The sequence below is a fragment of the Crocodylus porosus genome, unplaced genomic scaffold, assembly GCF_001723895.1.
Source record: "Crocodylus porosus isolate Cpor-Errol unplaced genomic scaffold, CroPor_comp1, whole genome shotgun sequence".
NCBI classification, from domain to species: Eukaryota; Metazoa; Chordata; order Crocodylia; family Crocodylidae; genus Crocodylus; species Crocodylus porosus.
In genome coordinates this window covers 95,514,150-95,536,867 of record NW_017728918.1, presented here as the reverse complement: position 1 = coordinate 95,536,867, position 22,718 = coordinate 95,514,150, and the positions used below count along the sequence as shown (strand labels likewise).

The 22,718-nt window shown below is 37.4% G+C and overlaps 2 protein-coding genes across 4 annotated transcripts in view; one reads left to right on the top strand and one right to left on the bottom strand.

The window, feature by feature from the left end:
- CEP85L (centrosomal protein 85 like) overlaps positions 1-22,718 on the top strand; it is a 190,147-nt gene that overhangs the window by 96,508 nt on the left and 70,921 nt on the right. The window lies entirely within an intron of this gene.
- On the bottom strand, positions 780-14,675 carry PLN (phospholamban). 3 transcript variants are annotated; one of them, XM_019537960.1, is made up of 3 exons: positions 14,490-14,669; positions 9,617-9,652; positions 780-1,663 (listed from the first exon to the last, which is right to left on the bottom strand). In XM_019537960.1, exons 1-3 carry the CDS (start codon positions 14,647-14,649, stop codon positions 1,497-1,499), a joined length of 363 nt encoding a protein of 120 aa, XP_019393505.1. In that variant the 5' UTR covers positions 14,650-14,669; the 3' UTR covers positions 780-1,496. The 3 variants fall into 3 exon arrangements, with proteins under 3 accessions (XP_019393505.1, XP_019393507.1, XP_019393506.1); XM_019537962.1 differs by lacking the exon at positions 780-1,663 and adding an exon at positions 6,723-7,387 and having other exon boundaries at positions 14,490-14,628; XM_019537961.1 differs by lacking the exon at positions 780-1,663 and adding an exon at positions 7,262-7,387 and having other exon boundaries at positions 14,490-14,675.

Below are 22,718 nucleotides of genomic sequence, written 5' to 3'. Positions count from 1 at the left end.
GGACAGTGCCTTCCCCTGCCCCCTTCCTTACCATGAGGGCCTTGATCTGCCCTCCCCTCATTCCCCTTCTCTCCCCACTCCCCTTCCAACTTATGAGCTGGAGGGGGCTGTCCATGCTGCTGGCTCTATTCCATGCTGTGTTGTGGTTGCGCTCAGCACAGGCATTTATCAGCTAAAATATTGGCCCGTATTGCGCCAAAATCCATTATAGAGAATTTTCTTCATATGGGTACCAATCTGAGATTGGACTGATGCATCAGTGCACCTCTAGAAAAATTACAGTGGGTTTGTCTTTCCTTTTGACTGCAGTGGCCTTTGGATCAGTTTCTGTGTGTCTGTTGGGTTTGGGTTTGTTTCATGTTGTAGTACTCATTTACAAAATGCTAAAAGGATTTCATCAAAATAACCACTGTCCATTATTACAACTTGAATCACTTATATATGAATGTACAGGCATATTAAAAAGCAGAATATCCCTCAAAATATAAATCAAAATGTGTGATAAAGTGCTTATAGTAAAGTAGCTGTGGAACTTCTTTCTGCTTGAAATGTACATTGACAGTTGTTACAGGACTTGACAATACACTAGTATAGTAACATAAAAGTAGTTGATTTATAATTTGTTGCTCCATATGCCTGTTGAATTTGGAAAGACCATTTCAAGTGTTTATTGCACGCATAGTAGATGACAGCAGTGAGCTCTTCTTGCAACTACCCAGGCCATTCCATCTACTATTGCATGATATTTTGAGCAGACTTTAGTTATTAGAGTGTGGAGGCTTGATAGTAGCCTGTTTTACAATATCTTGTAATTAATTGTCTGCTCAAAATGTCAGGCTCAACATTTGGTGAATTTCTAACTGCTTTGAGTACTGATGCATAATAGCAATGGCTTCTCACTTCTCAGATGGTACAGTGGATGGTGCATCTCCTAAAAAGCTACACTACACTTTCATATTTGAACTTTATCTGCTTGTCAAATCCTGTAACTGCTTGGTAGGTATTTCTCCTTTAGGGAATACCTACCTTATTTTTGTTTCCCTTTTCAGAAGTTACTTGAAACTGGCTATCAATTTCTTTAGGCATGTTTTCTGCCCTTCTGGCTTGTCTGTGTTTCACATTTTGCATAGAAGCTGATCTGTGGAGATTCCCTATTTCTGCAATCCTCTTTGCAAAGATTATACTCCTGAAAAGCTGCAGTCTGCTTTGTAGATATTTAAATATAAGTAAATGTTCTGTATCAGTGACAAGAGTGATGTCAGCCTAGATACAGTTTCCTTTCGTAGTCAGCAAGGAACTATTCACTCTCTCTTTCTAATGGCAGATACATCATTATTCTTAGCTTTTAAGATCTGTTTTTGCTGGAGGATAGATATTTGAATGTGTGTTGGTTGTATCCTGTTAGACATTTCTCTGTCTATACAGCATTGCATATTAAGTTCAGATACTTTGAAGTGCTAAGTTATCATTTCAGGAACATGGAACCGTACAGGGCTTCACATGAGTTTCACAAGAATAAACACAAGCACCAGCACCATGACAATAAGCAAGAAATTGAGTAGCAAGTTGAGTCCTCGGTTGTTGGCAAGATCCATGCTCTTCACAGGTCTGCCCTCTTGTGCTTGCAACTGACTCTTGATTGCAGTTTTCGCTGGTTCAGCTTCTGTAGTAAACAATTGCAATTCACATGTATTTTATCCTGTATCCTTAGTTTTCTACCTGTATTCAGTTTTTCTGCTGCCTAAGAGAAAATTGTTCACAGTAACTAATGACTTAAAATAAACTTTCTAAGCTAGTTGCTCTGATCTCCTATATCTTCATAACTTGCGAGGAACTGATCAGTTCTAAAAGAAATTGCTTTTATGTACCATTTGACTATATTTGAAAATGAAAGCTTGTGTGTGGCGTTCTTCAAGGAGCTTTTGGAATGTATTGGTTTATAGCTCCTGAAAGACCAGTAACAAGTAGCTTAAAATTTCTTTGTTTAAAAAAAAATGTAAGAATTTTCTAACATGGGTTAGATGCGTCTTTGCAAATTTGAAAATTCTCTGTCCTTCTAGGGTTTTCAGAATTGTGGCACAGTCACGCCCTTTGTATTTTGCCAACATCGTGCTGCATAAGATTTATTGCTGCTTTTGCAAAAGCCTTATTAAGAATCTAGATTGAGTTGGCAGACGTTGCATTTTAGTGCTTTTAATAGCACATACGCAATAGTTTATTTTAAAATAATAACTTAGCAATTGTAAAAACAAAACAGAAACAAATAGGACTGTTCAACACAGCCTACTAAATACTGCCAAAACTTCATTTTGAAGATAAGCCAGTTTTCCCCTCTGTTTCACCAAACAGGAAGGAATTCTGCTTTTATTTGTTCAATATAGAATTTCAAAAGAGATTAGTTTTCCTGTATCTTTTTTTAAATGGCATAACTGATTTTTATACAATAAACAGTCTGGCAAAGCTACATGCCAAAAATAATAAAACACATTTTTTGAGTCTGGGTTTAAACTTTTAAAAATATTTTATGAGATTACTAACAAAGACACTGCTTTTGATTAGAAGCTCCATACGTATTATCAATACATTTTATTTTTCTATTGTGGTTATAGGAAAGGTTAATCGATCTCCCCTTTCCCTTAAAATGAAAATCATAGTCCTTTGATTTATACTTACTTACGTTCTCAGTTTCCAGCTACAAAATGCTAAATCTATTACAAACTGAAGAGTGGGGAAGAGGAGATTAAAGGTAAAAAAGTTCTTTGTAATAAGGCATTAAATGGGATTCTCAACATTTCTAGGAGCACTTTACAAATATTTTTCTAATGTTATGGGCTAGATTCTAGTAGTAATATTTGCCCGTACAAAGCTGTAGCGCTACTATACGTTAAGTGCTGGCGTCTGGTAATGAAAGCTTCTGTGGCCCACATAGGTTCCAATAGGATGTTAATAGATCTGCCTGTAGATGAATTTGGAATGAATTTATTACTACAAGAAGTAATGTATAAACAGATCTGTTTCTTGTACTTGGTTTGGTTTCTGTCATGTAAAGTATAGCTAAAAAGCATTTCTGCTTTTAAATTAATAAATTGAAGGTGAATGAAAATGTGGCTGCTATATGTGTTTGCCCAAAAAGCTATGTGCATTTTGGTGTATGCCATGCACCGTGTACCTATGCAGCATGGATTGTTCTGCAGTGAGAGTCATTAGTGTTACGTAGCTTTGCAAGAGCAGTACTAATTATGTCTATTCTATACTTGCCTTTTCATCATAAAACTTCTCAATAAGAGGTTTGGCTTTCCTGGTAGGAGCAATAATAGTGGTTGTAAAAGTAATACAGGATAAAAAATACAATGGTTGTCTCTACCTGCTGGTTTTTAAACTGTCAGTATTTTTGTTACCTTGCTGCCCAGACTTGCTCTGTCAGAAAACTAATGCTCAAATGGTTGAATCCTCAGTTGTTGTAAAATGGCTATAAACAGAGGTCCTACAAAATAGAGTTTTTTGTGTTTTGTTTTGTTTTTTAGGGAAGAGTAATTTTGATTCTTAGTATGTACGGTGGTGGTGGACCTTACAGATCATTGGGTTCAGTGGAAGAGAGAACTTCCATTGAACCCAGTGATCTGTAAGGTCCCTTCTAGCCCGTAATAACTATGAAGTCCAAGGGGGTTGGGGACAGTTAGAAGTTCAGAACTTGTATTTTTCCTTTTTGGGAGGACTGATCCAAGATTATTTCTTTTTTGTTTTCTTGTCATGTATGTGTAAGAAACTAGCAAAAAGTTGTGTAGTGTGTAGTAAAGCAGAATAGAGAAATGAAAACTTAATCCAAAGTCATCTAAAGTATTAAGGGTTTTTTTATTGTGCTTTTAAGAAGGGAGTGAACTGTATTCAATTGCACTCTATTGTTTGTATACAGTGATTGGTGAGTGTAAAATACAGAAATATAAAGAACCAAAAGTTTTGTGATTAGTTTCCTGTGGTTTAAATTCATAGTAAATGTTAGAACTAAGTCTTGTGTTTCTAATTTGCATTTGAACATCTTATTTGTGTACTAATACAATCTCTTCTTTTAGTAAACAGAAGTAAAATACTTTAAAGATAAATATACAAAGAATGAGAATTGTAACCAAATGTGCACAAAAGCTTTATTTTTATCTCTGGGTTTCATTGGCATTAGTTTTGTAAAAGAAAAAGAAATGTTAGGGCATTTCTTTTTATCAGCAGAACCCCAAGGCCATTTATACATGTGCTCTGGGAGTGGGAGATGGGTGGAGGGAGAGGGGGGTTAATTTGAGTAGCTCTCCAGATCTAATTAAAGTACCCAGAGTGTCATGTGTATCAACACCCCCATGATGCCATTTTTCAGCATGGTGATGCTGAGATGCTGTAATATGCTGGAGCCTGGTAATTACCATGCTCCAGCCTACTTCTTTAATTGACAGTTTTTTTTCACTTGATTAATCAAGTCTGCTCCAGTACACTGTAATTACAGTGTGGCAGAGCAGCCTTGCTGTACATGTATAGGCATCCTGTGACATAAATGTAACCTTACAGTACACACTACATATGAACATTGTTGTCAAATGGTTAGAGGGTTTCCAGTTTCTTAAGTCTTGGGGTTTGTTTGTTTTATTATAAGCGAACAATGTCTCAATTCCATGTTTCATTTTTATGAGGAAAATTCCCCTTCAGCAGTGTTTTCTTGGATTGAAAAAAACCAATTGGCTCTAGTGGAGCTTATCCATCCCAATGAGGTGTTTCCTGAATGTACAGATTGCCACTTTTGGGAGTGTTTTCTTTTGTTTTGTATACAAAAGCCCAACAGTTTTGTTTTAAAATAAATTTTCAGTACTAGTTATTTTCAGGTATAATACATTTTAAACGTCACTGAACCAGAGTGAAAACTGGAGCCTTCCAACACAAACACAAAGGGAGGCTTTCAGCATTAAATTATATTTCTTCTGCAGTAGCATCTTAATGTGTATTAGACGCTTTGCAATAAACAGTTATTCTGGACTTACTAACATCATCTCCTGGATTTGTGGGGCACAGTGGAAAGACATGAAATTGAAAATGAGACAACTTACAGTTTTAATTGTAAACAATATTCTCGTTCCCTTTAAACTAAACTAAATTTTTAGAATTCACTGTAATTCTTCGGTTACACTTTACCATAAGCATATTCTAAATAACAGTAGCAGAACTTTTTTGCAAGCAAGAATTATAAGGATATACTTTTTAGAATTAATGCTCTCCTGCATTTGGCTTTACCCAAAATCATGTGATACTGTGCGGAGGGGATATGCAGATACCAAGGTGTTTGAAACAGTTTTTTCACTTGTCTTCAAGGGCACATTTAGGATTCTAATATGTTCTAGAAGTGCAAGTGGCAGAATTTGCAGCTGTCCTTAAATGAAGATCATAGGAGCCAGAGGATTGCTGAATCTTATCAGTGACTCTTGTAATCATCATACAGTAGCTTAGTTTATTGCCTATAGCTGTCATACACATTCTGTGAGTTTGCTGTCTACATAACTGTTGCCTTAAACATGCAAGGCATACCCATGTAGTCTTACGTTACACCACATGCTATGCTGCTGCTTCGTTCTTTCTGACTTCCCATTATTCATGATCATTAATCCGTATTCCTGTAACAAACATTCGGTTCTGGGGCAAGCTGTTCTTCCTTAGTATCTGCATGAAATTCCCTTTGACATCTCTTTTATATTAATAGCAGTTGCACACCCAGATGGGAGTAGAATAGATCCTTTTTAAAAACGAATTCTGTTTTTCTGACTGACATCTTTGGATCCTGAGCTTCTCTGACTCTGAATGCTGCTGGTATAAAGATTGTACATATTTAAATATGGCCAGCAGTGAGAGGGCTTCAATCTTACACACAGTTGTTGATTTTATGAATTACTTTTGTCATGACACTGATTTTAACCATTCAGTGATGTAAAGTTTTACTGCATTAAGTAGGCTTCTGTAGTTTCATTTTTGCTCGTAGGAGATCACTGAATTCTCTCTTTTTTTCTAGAGATTCTCAGACTTTAATGGTACAGCCATATATTTAGAAGGATTATTCTGTAGATTGCTTTTTTTGTACCTGATCATGTGGGCCTCTTCGTATAGTTGCATACCTTCTCTTTGGATAATTATTAATGGGGAAATATTTGTATTTGGCTGTTCCCTAATAAACACGAGCAGTTAAAAAGGAAGTCTTGGTTTTGCCTATGAACAACACCTTCATGGGCCACTGTTGGCCCATGGTCTGTGGCTCTTCTGCTCTGTTTCTGATTCCTGCAAAATTTGACTTCCATGGCAAAAACATCAAACTTCCTACAAGACAGATGTGTGGCTTTTATTCAAGATAGCCCTGTTAGAAAAATATACTACTTGTAGACCAGCTAGCTAATGTCCATCCCTTATGCATGTGTGTGAACACTAAAGGCTAGGAACAGAAGTTACACTCAAAGCGGTATAAGTGATCAGAAACCTGTTCAAATCTGTTACACAACAGAAGTTCAGTGCACGTAAACTGCTTTCCAAAAGTCCAAAACAGTTTAAGATAAGCCTGGATGGATAGAATATCAGACTTAATTGATTTTAGTTTAAATCGGTTTATTTAACTTCTGTCCCAGATCCCCTCCAGATTCAAGTTATGAATATGTCTAGTATCTTAGGTGATTGGAAGTGGGAATTAAAGTACACTGGCCAAAAAGTAATATTTCTGTTTGAATATTTTCGTTGATTTGGCTGAAACTGTAGTTAAGTAGCACAGCGACCTTCCCAAGTCCACAGAAAAGGCAGTAGTTTATAACATTCACAGAAGATGCCCCTTGACAAGACAAACAAGTAAGTTAGCTCATGCACAGCATTTTAACAATAAGCTTTAAATCACTATTCAAGACAGCATTGGGTTTAATATGTTTTACAGTAGCTAGTAAGGGTGGTGTGGTAGTTGACAGATAGCTCTAGTCCAAGTATCAGGCCCTCTCCCAAAGGTATCCTTGCATTGGGAGTTTCTTGTGAGGTTCTTTTCTCTCCCTTTGCGGTTTTCGGATAGGATAGCATGGAGGGGATCATTCAGAAGCAATGGAACTTCAAAGAAGCATCACAATGATACATATAAGCAAGAGGCAAATTAAAATAAGAAAAAAATTTACAAAGAGATCCCGGAGCCTTTGGCGTGATTGTGGGTTCACCTCAATAGTTGAGGCTCTCCGCAGGGCAGAGCGTGTTATGTACTGGACCTTCTCCATGGCAACAGCAAAGTGGAGGACACAAACCAGAAGATTTAGAAGTGCGGGTAAAGAACAGAAGTTGTCAGGAGCAGTGCAAAGTGCTTATTATCTTCTCTGTTTGGTTTTAAAGAATCTTTGTGGAGCTGGGAAAGCAGGAAAGTGAAGAGTTAGAAACACAAAAGTAAAGTGTTTTGATCAGTATGAGTGTAGATTGTATTACAGTTGTGATAATGCCTGAAAGGAAAAAGTGAGGTTAGTTTTTATGAATATTTTCACTTGGAAAAGTAGTTGTAAAGATAAAGGAGGCTCACACACAAACTACATGTGCAGCCTTATCCTGAGAGGTACTGGGCACTTGCTGCTTCAAGGTGATGCTTTATTATAAAATGGGTGTTGGGGATACTCCACATTTCCCAGAATTAGGTCTGTAGCTTCTAATCTTGTTCCCTTCAGAGCCTGTGAAAATATTCCCAACTTATTCATTGGAGTTGGTTTGAATCCATCAAGATACACTATGGTCTTGTGATTTAGATTTTGTTTATGGCTTCCACTGACTTGGGAAAATCCATTTAATTTCTTGATAGCTCAGCTTGGACAGAAAAGAAAATACGTCCTTGTTGATGAATTTCCATTTAAAAGAATTGACAGTATAAGAAAATGTATGCATTCTTTGATTTGGGAAATTACTTTCTTAGAGGACAGAAATAAGATGCTCTAGATGTATTAACATGCACTAAACCATTTCAGACTCAGAACTGTGGAGGGAAAAAATGTAGCTGTAATTTCTTAAATCAGAGAAACTGTTTCATACACAGTGATTTTAGGGGAATACAAGTAATCTGGTGTTTAAAAAAAAAAATGCAAAAAAAGTCCCTGTTCTCCCCCTTCCACCCCAACTGTTCAGGGCAATGGTAGGGTTTTTTGTTTGTACAGTCCCTAGCAGAGTCATCACTTCCCTGACACAAAATGCTTCAGCATTAGTATTCATTATTCTTTGTCTCATACATTCCCTACCAGAGCTTACTCTTGTAAGTTTGTATCAAATCATATTTAACAGGTATTCTTCCTTAGTCTATGCCCTGAAATAAGTCATGTAGACTCCTACCATCCCTTCTACAGGGAACTGCCAAAGGATGAAAAACTAGTATGTGGCAGTTACCTACCATCCCACAAATGGAGTGCCATTCTGATTGAACCATGGATTCTACAAGGTGATGTTGAGTCCATGTGCAGATCTGACTAAAATACCTCATAGGAAATAGCATGTGGTTAGACTCAAAGTTTTTTTTAAATATATTTTCTTCTAAGCCTCTCTACGGGAGAAGACAGTAAGTGGCTGTCAGTTTGCTTGTGCTATTATTAAAATGTATGCCATAACCAGGACAGTTCCACTTGCAGTACTGAAGACTGCAAGAGCACTTTAAAAAGTGACTTCTAAAAGAAACCAGATTGCACATAAATATTTGAATATCTTCTGTTGCTTCAATATCATAATAGCTCTTTTGAAAATTACTTGGTTTTTGTTTATTTGTTTTACTGATTTGAATTTTCAGTTTATCTTAATATTAACACAAACAGAACAACACCAGGCATATATTTTTGTTGCCACTATTTTTTTTTTAACCCTGCTTGACTCTGAAGTGATGAAAGTAGGTATAACAAGTGTTTGCCTGGAATATTCTTCTTGCTGTCTCTCAGGCCCACACACAAGAGTTCTCATGACTCAAATGAATACTTATCCATTCTCGTAACCTAATACGGACTGAGCTGCTTTTAAATGTTTATCTTCCAGGCAAGATTTGTAGTAGTTACAAATAATTTTGTTCATGCAGCCCATGAGGTTGACACTTCACAGGCAGCCTTATTTGCTGAGAATGACTTCATCACAAATTGCTGTGTTACTAAGAAAGACCACTCACACTGAGTAAAGACCCGTCACTTAAGGTTGTTGGGTTTTTTTGTTTGTTTTATAAAGTTAAAAGTAATATCCACTGTTGGAAGGGGTGAAAAAATTGCTAAGTGAAATCAGCCCTGGCTTTGTTTTTCATATATAGGACACTGCCAGCATCAAGGGGTAAGTGGGAAAGTGATGTAAGCGAAATATATGTTTTTGTGTTTTACAAGAAATATATGTTGCATGATTTGGTGGTGGGGGAGGGGTGAAAGGATGAAGGGTGTTCAGAATACAGTAAATAGCAAGGTTTTGAAAGAACCAGGAAGTAATCAGCAGTAGTTCTGAATGCTGCTTTCTCTACTCGCCCACTCTCTCTGGTGGGAGAGCTTATCTGATCTGCATATAGTTATGCCCATATGTCTAGGTTTCAGCACGTGTTTCTTTACAAGGTGCATGGTTTCAGCTAGCAAACACATACCTTCTGCCTTAATCCTCCATGACTGTTGTCGCCCACCTAAGTGTATATAAAGAGAAAAAGATTCAGCAACACAGCTGTGTGGATAGTTGACAAGGTCAAAAGGAACAGTTGGGTATATTGGTGCCATGAAGAATTGTTTAATTAAAGGGAAGGCCTCCATTGGCTGTCAAAAACAGCATTAGAGTGAGACCCAAATTTAGGTAACTGGCACAAACATTTTTGTTCAACGTCCAGAATTGTGCACGTCACACTTGTATGCACACACAAGAGTTACAAGGCTCTCTGAGCCAAAGTGCAGCAAGAGGACAAACTATATTTGATAGCTCCATAAACCAGGTAACCTTGTATCCTATATAATGATGTGCCAAGTATTGCACAACCCCTCCCCCCAACAAAAAATCCTTTGACTCTATTACTGTATGGATATTTTGTGTGCTAGAAACACCTGAATGGTGCAAGATAAGGCCTCATTACCTACTCTACATGCCATTATGTGTGAGGTTTCATCTGCATAAAGTCTTACAAGAAACCACAATCACTACTTGGTTCTTTGCTGACATCATTTTAGTGAATGTGCATGGTTATTTTTATCCATGTTTCTGAATGTCCTTCATACTGAGAGGTGGTATCTGAACATAGTTTAAAACTGTAGGCCATATTCATTCCTGGTGTAACTACATTGATTGCATTGGAGTCATACAGAATAAATTTGGCTCCGTTGGAAATGCCACAACAATTTTAGATACCGCCTGTTTCCTGTCATATGTCTACTAAATGCAGCAATGATATCAGTGAAGTAAAAGGTATTTGACACATGCAATTTGTTGGTATCTCACGGGATAGTTAGGCATAGAAAACAACCACCAAGTGATGAAGTAATTAATGGTATTTTTACTTCGATAGCATGCTTCCCAAAAGGCAACATCAGCCACTTGGTTTTTGAAAATCAGCCTCTTCAATAAATTTTAAGTACCATTGTGCATTTGTGTTTTTGGAAACTCTTGCTTAAAATAGTCTATCACAGAACATTTGTTGGATTAGTTACTCTTTTGCACGTAAAGAGAAGTTGAGGTTGGAAAGAACTAATGAGCAGGATTTGTGTTTGCTGCTGGGAACCTAGAACTTTTTTCAACCGAAAGAGAGCAAGGCCACTGTCTAGGTCTGCCCACTGTGGGGACGTCTGTGCAGATTGGGGACCTTCTAGAGGCAGATATGCAATACCCAAACCCGAATATGGAACAAAATTTATCATTCTGGGCCTGCAAGGATCTGTGGGTAGTGTGGAGACCTACCTGTTTTTCCTCCTTAGCTAAAGGAGTTTGCCTTATAGTTATAGTTACTTAAAATTAAGATCATTCTACAATATGTTGACTCATTTTGAACACCTTAACACTGTTTGAGGTACCTTTCCATTAACTGTACCGAACCTTTTGTCACCTTGAAATCTCTCCTTTAATTCAGCCTAGGAAAGAGGATGAGTGCTAATTCATTAGACCACTAGAGGTCCTCTGTCTACTGTTTTTATGCTCAGTTCAGTTCAGTGGAACAAGTGTTCAGTGTTGCTGGAGAGACTTGTGAGAGCACTCAGCAATATTTGAACAAATGATCTGCTTGTAGTCCACTGCTTTTTTTGTTTATTAATTGAGTTCCTGTACATCCACCCACAGTATGGAAGTTCTCCTGAACACTGTTCCAGCTTTAAGTACTATGGTTCAAGTTTTTGTTTTTTACTTTGACTGATTCAGTTGTCTTGGATAGAGAATGGTACCAGGTGGTGATCCTGCAGACCCTGCAGAAAGAGACAGCTCTTGGGGCACGTTAAAATATTCCTTCGTAGTAAGTGGTTGAGACAAATATGAGCATTACACAGAAAAAGGGATAGAGAGAGATCAGTTAAGGTGGTAACTGAAGCATTGGGAAGAGATGGGGTGGTTAGTGTTTTATGATAGAAATGGGGTGGACAGGAAGATAGATGTTTGCTGAGTGAGCAGGGTGGGGGAATTGAATTAAAATAGAACATGGGGTTCAGGAAAGGAGAAATGGAGATGAATGGCAGGGGGACAGAAGGCCAGAAAATGAGCAGAGGAAGAAAGAGAAATAAGGAAAATGTGGTGCAAACAGATGAGAAGGACTGGAAATGGCACCCGTTCTCTGTCACATTGAGAAGTAACTTTCTGCACAAGAATCAACTTAGATAACTGGGAAAAGCTAGTGCTGAAAGGAAGCCAGATGGTCAGTTGGGAAATGGTCTAAAATTAAGATTGAAGGGAAAAGATAAACTGTATCTTGGCACTGAAATGGTCTTCGTATATGTCATTTGTACAATTTCGCGGGGAGAACTTACACTCAATCAGAAGGTTTAGAATCAGATTTTACCCATACCTTGTTTTCTAATCAATTTTTGTATTCTTGTTTTTTTTTATTTTATACCCTTGCTCAAGACCAAAAAGTTTGTACTTTTTCCTGAATTTCAGGCTGATGAGAACAGAAAAGGTTGAGGAGTCTAGAAATTACTTTAATGAACATCTTATAGCATATGTGCCTAATTACTTGCTCAGGTTTTAATTGAGCATGCATATCTTAAGTTACTGTTTTTTTAAAGTAACTACACTTTCAATTTCTTTATACTGTTCATAACTGAATAAAATAAGCCAGGACCTCAAGTCATTGGAATGATCTATACTGAGGCACAATAGGTTATCTGGGTTAAATTTCTAACTCTCCCACAAAATCCCTGTGCAACTTGGGGGAAATTGATCACTTTTTGTATATATCAGTTCCCCATCCAAAATCTGGGAATATCATTGCTTGCTTCCCCCTGCCCTCTTCTTGGTTTTAAGAGGAAAGAGCTCTTTTTCTCCTTTTGGGTTTTAAACTTCTCTTTGCTTTCGTAATACTAATTGACAAAGTAATAGGAAGCATATAGGTCAAATCTGAATTGAGGCAAAAGATTCAAGTAGTGCAAATATATATATATATTGCCACTAGGATGATGAAAAAGTAGGTTGGGGAAAGGAGAAGGAATAGAGTGGGCACAGTTCAGGTGCTTGCTCCAGATATATTTGCAGAAGTTTACATATGGTATAGGAGATGAGATGGACTCTGAAGCTATTTCAGAGCACCTCCTTGTAAGGGTCTTTCTAGCATGTGTTTTTATTTGATCGAACTCCATTAAAAGCAAATAAAACCAAAGGTGCCCTTATACTTTCATAGGTATCTTTGTAGTTTGCTAATTCTGTAATTTGAAAATTTCAGTTAAAAAAAAGAATTCTGGTATTTGGTTATAGGCCCATCCTGGTAAGTCCCACATTTACTGCTAATCCCACATTTTGTGTGTGTGTGCGCGCGCGTGCCTGTATGTATTCTTGCCCTTCCTTCAGAACCAGAAACAAAGGGTTCAGTTGAGCACACGTTGCATACAGATCCAGATATCTGGGTGTAATTTCACCAGTGCATACAGCTCTCAGAAATGTTGATAGACATTGTATATGGGTATCAACAGTGATGAGAAATATTTCTATACATTAGAATGCTGTATTCTTACATAATTTTCCTGAAACTTTAAACATGCTTATGTGATGAGGTCCATGTGGATTACAAAAAATCCACTTTTAATACAGGGATAGATTTAGATTTTAAATACACTTTTGTGTACCCTTTCCTGTGGGACAGTTCTTTTCAGGTTTCTTGATCTGTGCAGTCATTGGCATTTGTGCTTCTTATAAACATAAACTTGACAACTATGTCTGTGTACCAAAAGAATAGTTCATTTTTAAATTCATTTCAAGGATTTCTATACACATTGTTTATAGAGGGCCAAATTTAAGAGGATTGCTTTTCAAAATACTCTGATTTTTTTTTTTTGCATGGTGCTCAAGCTCTCACTTGGGGATGAATTAGGGAGTTGGCTTCTTGGGATGACAGTATTTGATGATTTTAGCAGAATTATCCTGCATAGTGGTAGGAATCTTCTGGGTCAAGTTCAGGTGCCTGTATTGGCCAGCAAGAATAAAAAAAAAGAAGTCTTAAAAAGATTACAAAATGAAGATCTATGATTCTTAATCTTTTGCACTAGAACTTTGGATACTGCACCTTGATGCTGCTTAAACTATAGTCAAATATACTGAACAACAAAAAAAAATTTTCTTTTGGCACAATGTAAGTGAACCAACTTTTCCAACTTAAAGAAAGCTTACTTTTCTAGGATTTGATGTTGGGTTGCTAATGGGAAGGTAAATAAAAAATCAATATGAAACCTTACAGTCTTGTTAAAATTTTAATAATAAAAAATATAAAAATTCAGTTTATATTTAAAAAAAAAAAAAAAAAAGTAAAAGTACTGGGCAGGAATGATAAGAGTTTTAACCTTGTTGTGTAATACTGTTTGTTTAAACCAGGGGTACCCAAACTATAGTATGCGTACTACACGAGAGATCTCCGGGGGGTATATGGGAGAAATTGTGTAATGGTGGATTTAATTTTCGTTATAATAATAATTGGCATTTAAGGGGTTAAACTATAAAACGTATGCTGGCAGGGGTACACAGGCACCTAGTAAATCTGGAAAGGGTCCTCAATAATTGGGGAACGTTTGGTTTAAACTATTCAGTCTGGGTTATCTGAAATACTAAAGCACCATATTAGAAAGAGAGAATACATAGGGTTTTCTAATTTTTTTTTTTTTTTTTAATTTTTATCCCTTGCCTTATGTTTTCCTGTTCTGGAATTGGAAATGAAATACCTTCATCATTTAAAAGATAGCTATTGAGGTTTTATTTACGATGGTATGAATAATATCGTCTGTTAAATTTGAGTAGAGCAATTTAAGAAACTGCAACTACAGTAGATTGTAATAAAAAGAGAGATCCCTTACCTCTGTTGATGATTATTAGTGAATTATAGAATTGTGTGCTCTGTGCTGTGGGAAATTGTCTGGAGTTCTCTGGCAACTTGTCCGAGTCTGTCACCAAGTTTGTGGGAACAATTGAAGTAGGTGGAGAAAAAATAACAAAAGTTTCAGAGGCCGGGCTCATGATGTCATGCAGGAATTCAGAAGTTGTGATTGGTTGTGATACAGTCTTCTAAAGCAGAGAAGTTGCTCATCTAAACTTGTTATAGCAGTAACACATTAAACACTGGAAATATTTTCTCTTTCTTAAAGGGCCATGGGGGAGAAGGGGAAGCTGTAAGGTGCTGTCTACTTAAATAGCAGAAAAACAGCTTGAATCATCATGAAACCAAGGAACTTAAGTAGTGGCATGATTCAGTGGAATGGCTGGATGCTAATATATAGCTTTTTCATGGAGTTGTGGCAAATATAGAAGTCTTAAAATTCTTTGATATGGTAAATTTTGCTGCATCAAAGGCAAAATGTTTGTTCATAATAAAAACCTGCCTCTATTGAGAATTTGGTTGATATAAATCATTCCATTTCTTATAGGTCCTGAGGATTATGATGCTGCTTATTTGTTACATGTGGGTTAGTGTTATGGGGTGAATAGCTTTTGTATAATGCAGCTGACGTCCTGGGGCATACAGTGCAGTAAAGACTATCATCTTGTCTCTCCAAGATGTTTCTTGCGTACCACAGGGGAGTCTATGCAATTTATACCGCATCTCAAGATTGCCACATCCAGAGATTAGATTGAGGTGGGGTTTTGCTCTAAATAAACTTGGATGATTTTAAGCTTCCAAATTATTCCCATGTGATTGAAAAGATTTGCCACTCTAGCCTCTTCCCTAACTCAAGTATTTTGTAAATAGATGCCATTATCATGTAGTACACAGACAGTGGGCTGGATGCTGTACAAGCAAAAAGGGAGCATTGGTTCTTGGCCTACAGGCCCATGAAGTAGAAACCAGATATACAACATCCTGGAGGGCCAAGTGGAGGGTTTGGTCTTACAGCATTTTTGGGCATCTATCTATACACGAGTGCCAAGGCTGCTCTAAAGCACTGGAATTCCAGTGTGTTGGAGCAGACTCTATTACTCGAGTCTGCTGGAGTGTGGTAATTGCTGTGCTCCAGCAGCCTCCTAAATGCTGTGCATCACCGTCCCCAAACTTAAAATGGCAGTGGTGGAGCTTGAACTAAATCTCATCAAATGTGCTTTAGTTCAGGTGCCCCTGTTGCCTATTTTAAGTGCAGGGATGCTGATACAGGAGACATGACAGTGCTTTAATTAGAGCAGCTCTTGGAGCCACTCTAATTAAAGGTTTCCCCCACCCACCCCATGAGCATGTGTATAAATGCCCTTTTTTCCCCAAGTAAGCTTTATTTTGACTTTTAGTTTAACAGTCAAGCCTGTGAAACTGTTAGAATGGGTTGTAATGTAATCAGAGTTTGATTATTTTATTTTAACACAGTAAATTTGAATTGTCCTTCAAAATCAAGAACAGAAAATTTTGAGGTTATTGTTTCAATTCAAAGTTAATTGAATGGCTCCTTAGGGAAGGCTGCTGATTCTTCACTTGTGCAAAAGGCCTCATAAGTCACTCATAGTGGCAATATTAGCATTCAACATCTCTGACACCAACATGTATTTGCCCTTTATAAAGAAGGCATCCTGTATTTATCACATGATGCAGTACAGCAAAAGTACCTTTTGAAGGCTGTACCATGCACCATGCCCTTTTATGAGAGAACATGTACCACTGTTGCTAAAACGTTCTTCTGTTTAAGTTTACCTGCTTTCCTTCTGATCATTTTTAAATCATATTTGTTTTGACTATAACATCAACGGTACTATCCATATACAGATGGATTTGAGGTAAAAGTAGTATTTTACTGTCATTTTGTTACTCTTTTTTGGGAGTCATGCTTTTGTTGTTGGATTGTTGCTGTTTCGGGGGTTCATAAATATAAAAAAAAATGGAGAATGATTTTTTTAATGACATTGGAAAGAAAAGTTTCTCAAGTCAGTAGTTTCTTTTTTTAATTGTGATATTTGACATAAGATATTCCAAGGAAATAAAGAAGAAATGAGTACTATGGATTTCAGGTTGGCCTCCTGAGGAATTTCATAATCCTCTTCTGTGCTTTGTAAAACTGGTTGAGGACTGTCTATTCAAAAAAAAAAAAAAAAAAAAAATTAAAATATTTGAATACAATTATACAAATTTAGATTAAATGAACCAGTGTGAAAGTACTGTGTTGTCTATACTGCTTGCAGAGAAACTGATTGTGTGCAACACACTTTTTTTGTGTAGACCTTCTTAAAATTGAATCTGGAATCTTACACTCTCATGATGTGGGGAAGGGCAGTTTTCCATGGTTTTAATGTTTCTATAATGCCCAAAGTGTTTCCTGTTTGATGTACTAGTGCAACAAGCTCGAAAAGTTTACACAAGTGTATGCTGTGCTTTTCTTCTGTGTACATTTACAAAGTACTAGACACCAATGGACCAGTTGAGGACGTGAGAAAAGAAACGTTTTTAAAAAGGGATACACGGTAGAGGCTTTGGTCTGCTTCATTTTGTTCTGGTATACAAAAATGTGCAGCTGTTGCTTGCATGGCCTTAAATGGAGATGATCTGGGCCTTCTCCAGAGGAATTGGGAATCTGCCACGGACCATGTTTCTGTTCATTTATTTAGAGATCCGGTTGATTTTTGGGGGGGGGGGGATAATATCCATGGAGAAGAGATGTTACCCTTTGTGTAGCAGCTCCTCATTTAAATAGTAGTAAAAGAAATCTTGTTAACTTCTTGTAAGTTATTTTGAGATTGGGCTGTCTTTCATAACATACCTTTTATAAAATGAGGCAAATGTGGCCATTGACCACCTGTGCCATCCATCTAAAACAGTTGAGATGTTAATTTGGGGTTTCATAATCTATAGTTAAGAATAGTAATTAACATTAATCAGAGCCTTGTTTGATTACTTTAAAACCACAAAAACAAAGGAATTTGTCAACAGCACTGAATTGGCTGAAGCCTTATTTCCTATTGTTATGCCACTTGTCTGTCATGACATTGTATACGTTGAAATATATCTTTACAGAGGCACATTCCAAAATAAATATGGCATTACTTACTGTGTAACTCACTGCAACTTAAATATGTTTGTTCAGGCTAAACATAATGGAAGAATGAAGGGACATGAGGAGGGACAGTACTGCTAGTACTACAAACTACTCCAAAAGTCAAAGCTGGGTTCTTTCACTTTTGTTCATTGTCACCAGTAATATATTTTGCAGGCCAAATTTTGCCCTTAGTGATACCTGTGTGTAACCTGCACTGTTCCCTGAGTGTAATTTAGGAAACCATTTTGTTAATGTATAAGAACAGGAGCTAATTCATTTGAAACAACTTTTGTCATAGAACTCAGCAGGCAGGATTCTAGCATATCAGTGGAACTCTATTATGTTGATTTACATTCAAATTGATACTACATAGTTACACCAGTTGAGGATTGTAAGGCAGGTAAGCTGAGAGAAGGCAGCATTTTTATACAAGTGTTTTTAAGAATAGAGATTGCGCTGTAGGAGATGGTTTTACAAGTTTAGTTGTTGTTCCATTTTTCTTTCTCGAATGTTAGTGGTAAGGGTTAAGAGATCAGTCTTGCTGCCTCATTTTTGTTCTATCCTAAATGCCTCCTGGATATGACTCTTACCTTCCTAACGACCTATAGAAGAGTGTTGTAGTAAACACCTTCCTTTTATTGGACCTCTGCTGTGGACCCCAACGCGTCATATCAGTAGTGCATGTATTCTCTTGGTACAAAGTATACAAGTTCTGTCTCTTCCCTACATGTTAGAATGTAATTCAGGATATTCCATTTTATATGCTGGTTGAGATGGTTGCTGTTTAAATTTAATTCTGTCATTTGATATTAGCAAGCTGAGAGAGAGTCTCTGGCAGTACTCTCTCTCGGTATACATGGACAGCTAGTTAAAAATCTCACAGAAACTAATGGAATGGCCGATTCTTGCATCCTTGAGTTGTAGTATCTTGCATAGTCAGGATATGTTTTCCTTTTGGAAAGCTAAAGGCTCTAACAGTATTAATTTTGGTTTGTTACTAACTGAAGACTGTTTCAGTAAAGGTCAGCTTTAATATCTTTATTTCCTTTAGCCAGTGAAATGGTAATGGACTTTTAAACAGCATGATGCATTATAGGGCTAGTTTTTTTCTTTTTTTAACTTGATGCTTTGACATATTCTTAGGTGGAGAGGAGCTCCCCAAAAGAGACTTGTGCCCTTCTGATATGAATGGGGTTTTTTAAAATTTCTCCCTCCCAATACATAAGTTTTAATTTTTTAGATATCAGACATTTAGGATAAACTGAATACATTGTAATATCTTATTTTACAAGATGGTATTAAGAGCATAAACATGCAGACTCTACAAAAAATGGGTTCTTTTTGCAGTAACGTTTTGGAATTCAGATACTAAAGTATTCATTAAATTCAACAAAAACAGACTGGTAACTAGTCTATTGTAGAGTACCATTTACAGGCTTTCTCACTGGCAAAGAAAAAGGTGTTCCAGCAGAGAATATAAAAGGAAATAATGGTTTTAGTGTCAAAGTGTTTTTGGTTAACACTATCCTTGTTTTCCCATTATGATAATAACGTCTAAAGGTGCATTGTAGTTTGAGGCTTGTAAGTCTTCTCAATTGATCTGGCTTGCTTAGTTTGCATTAGGTGATATGCTGTAATTCTTGTACCTAAGAAAGCATGTTGAGTGTCTTTCAGATAAACTGTTCCAGGAAGCATAAAGATTAGCTGTGTTCTTTGACATGTTATGAGTGACGGATGAATGCAGAGACAAAGGCATATGAAGGAGAGATAAGACTGGAAGACTACATTCCAGTTGCCAAGTGTGGTGATGCTGAATTATCTTCACTTGAACAGTAATTACAGAGCAGAGGACAAAGATTGTTTGTTGGACTTCAACTGTTCAGTATCTTCAGCAGAAGTTTCTTTAACAGAGGAACATTTGAACTTTTTGCAGCTGAGGGACACATTAGCAGTATATAGAAGCTTAAGGGGCATATCACAGAGAATATTGTAATTGCTTTTCTCTATGGATGTAAATCTCAGGGAAATTTACAAGTTTCCTTAAACAATGATCTGTCCTGCTCCAATGGTTGCTCAATGTGGATCAAGATAGAAATTGCATTAGACATTTAGCTGATGGGTATCTGAGCTTCAAAATAAATACAGGCAGCCCCTGCTTAGCACTCTTAATCGGTTCCTGAAAACCTGAGCGTTAAGTGAAACGAGCATTAAGTGAAACCGGAAGTATTTGACGACCCAAGATGGCAACCAAAATTGTTTTTAATGACCCAAGATAGCAGCTGCAAGCATTATAACAAAACTCACTGAGTGCTAAGTGAAGTTGGGTATCAATTTCAAATGAGCATTATAGCGAAACAGCATTAAGCAGGGGCTGGCTGTAGGTTGCGTTTGGACTGTAGGCTGTTCTTAGTTATGCCAATTTTTGTCATTTGTTTCCTTCTTGCATCCTAGTCCATTAGTCTTGAGTTTTGTTTTTGTGTGCAGTGTTAAATATACAGACAAATAATCCCTTGGTGGATTTTTAGCCGTTATTTATTTCCCTTTTTATTGCCTAATTAAAGATATAGCTCAAATATATTTGGATATTTTTTTCCAATTTCTCCTTAAATGGTTTTATAGAAATGTCTTCAGGTTCTTTATGATAAAGTCCTGACTTCATTGTGAAAAAATATGAATGTTTTTTATTATAAATAATAGGTAGTTTTTCTGAAGTAAATTTTCTAATTGTACTTAAAAAGGATAGCTTCAAATCCCAAACTTAAATAATTGTGAACCTGAGAGGCTGAAATCTGGTATTTGGTGATACGAAGTATCAAACTGAACTTGGATCTGAGGCTGTAGTTCATACCGATCCCTAAGCAGAAAGACTGATTCCAGTGAAAGCCTGAGATTTGTGTTTTCTCCCTTTACATGCAACTACCTCCTAATGAAAGTTGTTATCACACAATGGGGTATGAAAACTATGCCCTCTGTAGTATGGTGAATCCTGGGCCTGACTGTAGTGTTAACTGTCTTATTGCCAGAGTGAAATTAAGGAGAATTTCTTTTACTTTACCAAAAGAGAATATTTGGCGCTCTGTTATGGTGTTTTTTGTTCCAAGTCATTTGGGAGAAAATGTGGATCTGTATACCTTCATGTCACTTTTTTTTTGACCTTATCATCAGCTGAAATGGTTTCTATCAAAGTAAAAAAAAAAAAAAAAAAGTAAGAGCTGTTTATAGTGAATAAGACTGGCTCTTGACCCAGGCTTCTGGCACAGGCTGGCTGTTTTGCCAAAAAAGTCCGTGTCTGCAGAATCATACCTTCCACATTCTTTCCTATGTTTAGTTTACAGTTGAGTCTCCTATTACACAACAGATATCATGTTACAAAATGGAGCCTTTCTAGTAGGGTCACTGGCAGCCCCAGCAGCTCCTTCTGCACTTCTGGAACGGACACCAGTGGCTTCAGCAGGCTGTCCTTTACCTGTCTGCTACCAAGGGAGGTCAGGGACTAATCTACCTGGCAAGCAGGGTGGTGGCCTTCCATTTGCAACGCCGTCTGTGCCTGTTCTTTGCTGGTGAACGCATACCCTGGAAACAGTGGGCCTTTGCTTTCCTGTCAAGGGGATGGGGTGCAGGGTTGAGTGTGATTCAACAAAAAAATGCTGCTCCTAGATTTAAGAAACTGATAATGAACCTCTGGACCTGCAGGGTGTAGACATACTTATAGAAGTATATTGCTGTTGAATCCAAACTTCTAGAAGTTCCAGAGTGAACAGTTCAGCATGGAGCCTTTACAGCTGATATATGCGGTTTCTGCACATTTGGGAATCTATATGGTTTCATTGACGAATCAAAGACATGGAAAGAATTCTGTGCAGGCTAAAAAAGGCCAAAGGTGCAGAGTCTCCAGGGTTCTGTATAAAACTGCTGCTTCTCTCAAAACATGAAGGATTCTGAATCCTCTTCTTATCCATTGGAAGTTCCTTAATAGTGAGGGTGCAGCAGAACAGTTCAGTATTACAAAGAACCGAGTTAAAAATATTTTTCTGAAAAGCTGCGATAATCTTCCTAAGATCCATGTCTTTCTACAGAATGAAGTATCCCCCAAACATACTGATATTTTAGTTGCAGGCACAGAATTGTATGAAACTAATTCTATCACATTGAACTTGACTCCCCATTAAACTGGAATTTTTCAGTAGAAGTCTACCATTTCTTCATCTAAAGTCATCCTCCCCAGACTCCAGTTTTCAAACAGAAGGGTTTTTCATACTTGAGGAAATGGTATCTCCATGCCAAATATTGCCAGTGGTATTACAGTATTTACTAACAAGCTAACCTGAATATCCACTGTTCATTTGATAGTGATCAGGCTGTAGCGTAGCCCAGTGAAAATGGCAGTGGATTGAGATTCCAGTGATCTTGCTTAGATACCTTCTATTCTCTATTCTCACTTCTGCTACTTGTTGTTTTACTATAGCTGGATGAATTATTTTATGTGTGTGAGTGCTTTATGGCAAACTTGTTTGGGGGCTGGTTTCACAGAACTGTTGGTATATGGCAGAATTGGTGAACTTTCCCTCTCATCAGTAGCACTGTAGTTGGAGGGCACTGGGGTGCCCTCTCTTCTCAGTCTCTCCTGTTGAAATTCTTCCTTTTTTGTATAAATGAACATTCACCGGTTCAGGGATGGAAATTATACATCAAACAGTATAAGTGATTGGAAACTGGTTCAAATCTGCAACGCAACAGAAGTTCAGTGCACACTGCTTTCAAAATGGCTGAAACTGGTTTAAGGTAAACCTGGATGGGTATATGATCAGACATAACTGATCTAGGTTAAATTGGTTTATTGAACTTTTGCCCCAGATCCCCTCCTGATTTCAAGTTAACTCACAATCCACCAGCATCCCCAGGATACATTGCATCTCCCCCCCGACGTGTGCGCGCGCGCACACACACACGCACTCACACAGGCTAGCCATGGCCAAACCTGTTTGTTTCAGTTGAGCAGGGAGGAATGCTGTAGTTCACTGCGACTTCTGGCCTGGGCCACTACAGGCATGTGGCTGCATTTTTAGAATCAAAAGTGAA

What these genes read in the sequence shown, in the direction of transcription:
- PLN (XM_019537960.1), bottom strand. Translation starts at nt 14,649, where the DNA reads ATGAGCCCGGCCTCTGAAACTTTTGTTATTTTTTCTCCACCTACTTCA. An exon ending in ACTAATAATCATCAACAGAG is followed by an intron (nt 9,653 to 14,489) that starts GTAAGGGATCTC and finishes ATATACACTTAG; the next exon opens with GTGGGCGACAACAGTCATGG. An exon ending in ATGGAGGATTAAGGCAGAAG is followed by an intron (nt 1,664 to 9,616) that starts GTATGTGTTTGC and finishes TGTTTACTACAG; the next exon opens with AAGCTGAACCAGCGAAAACT.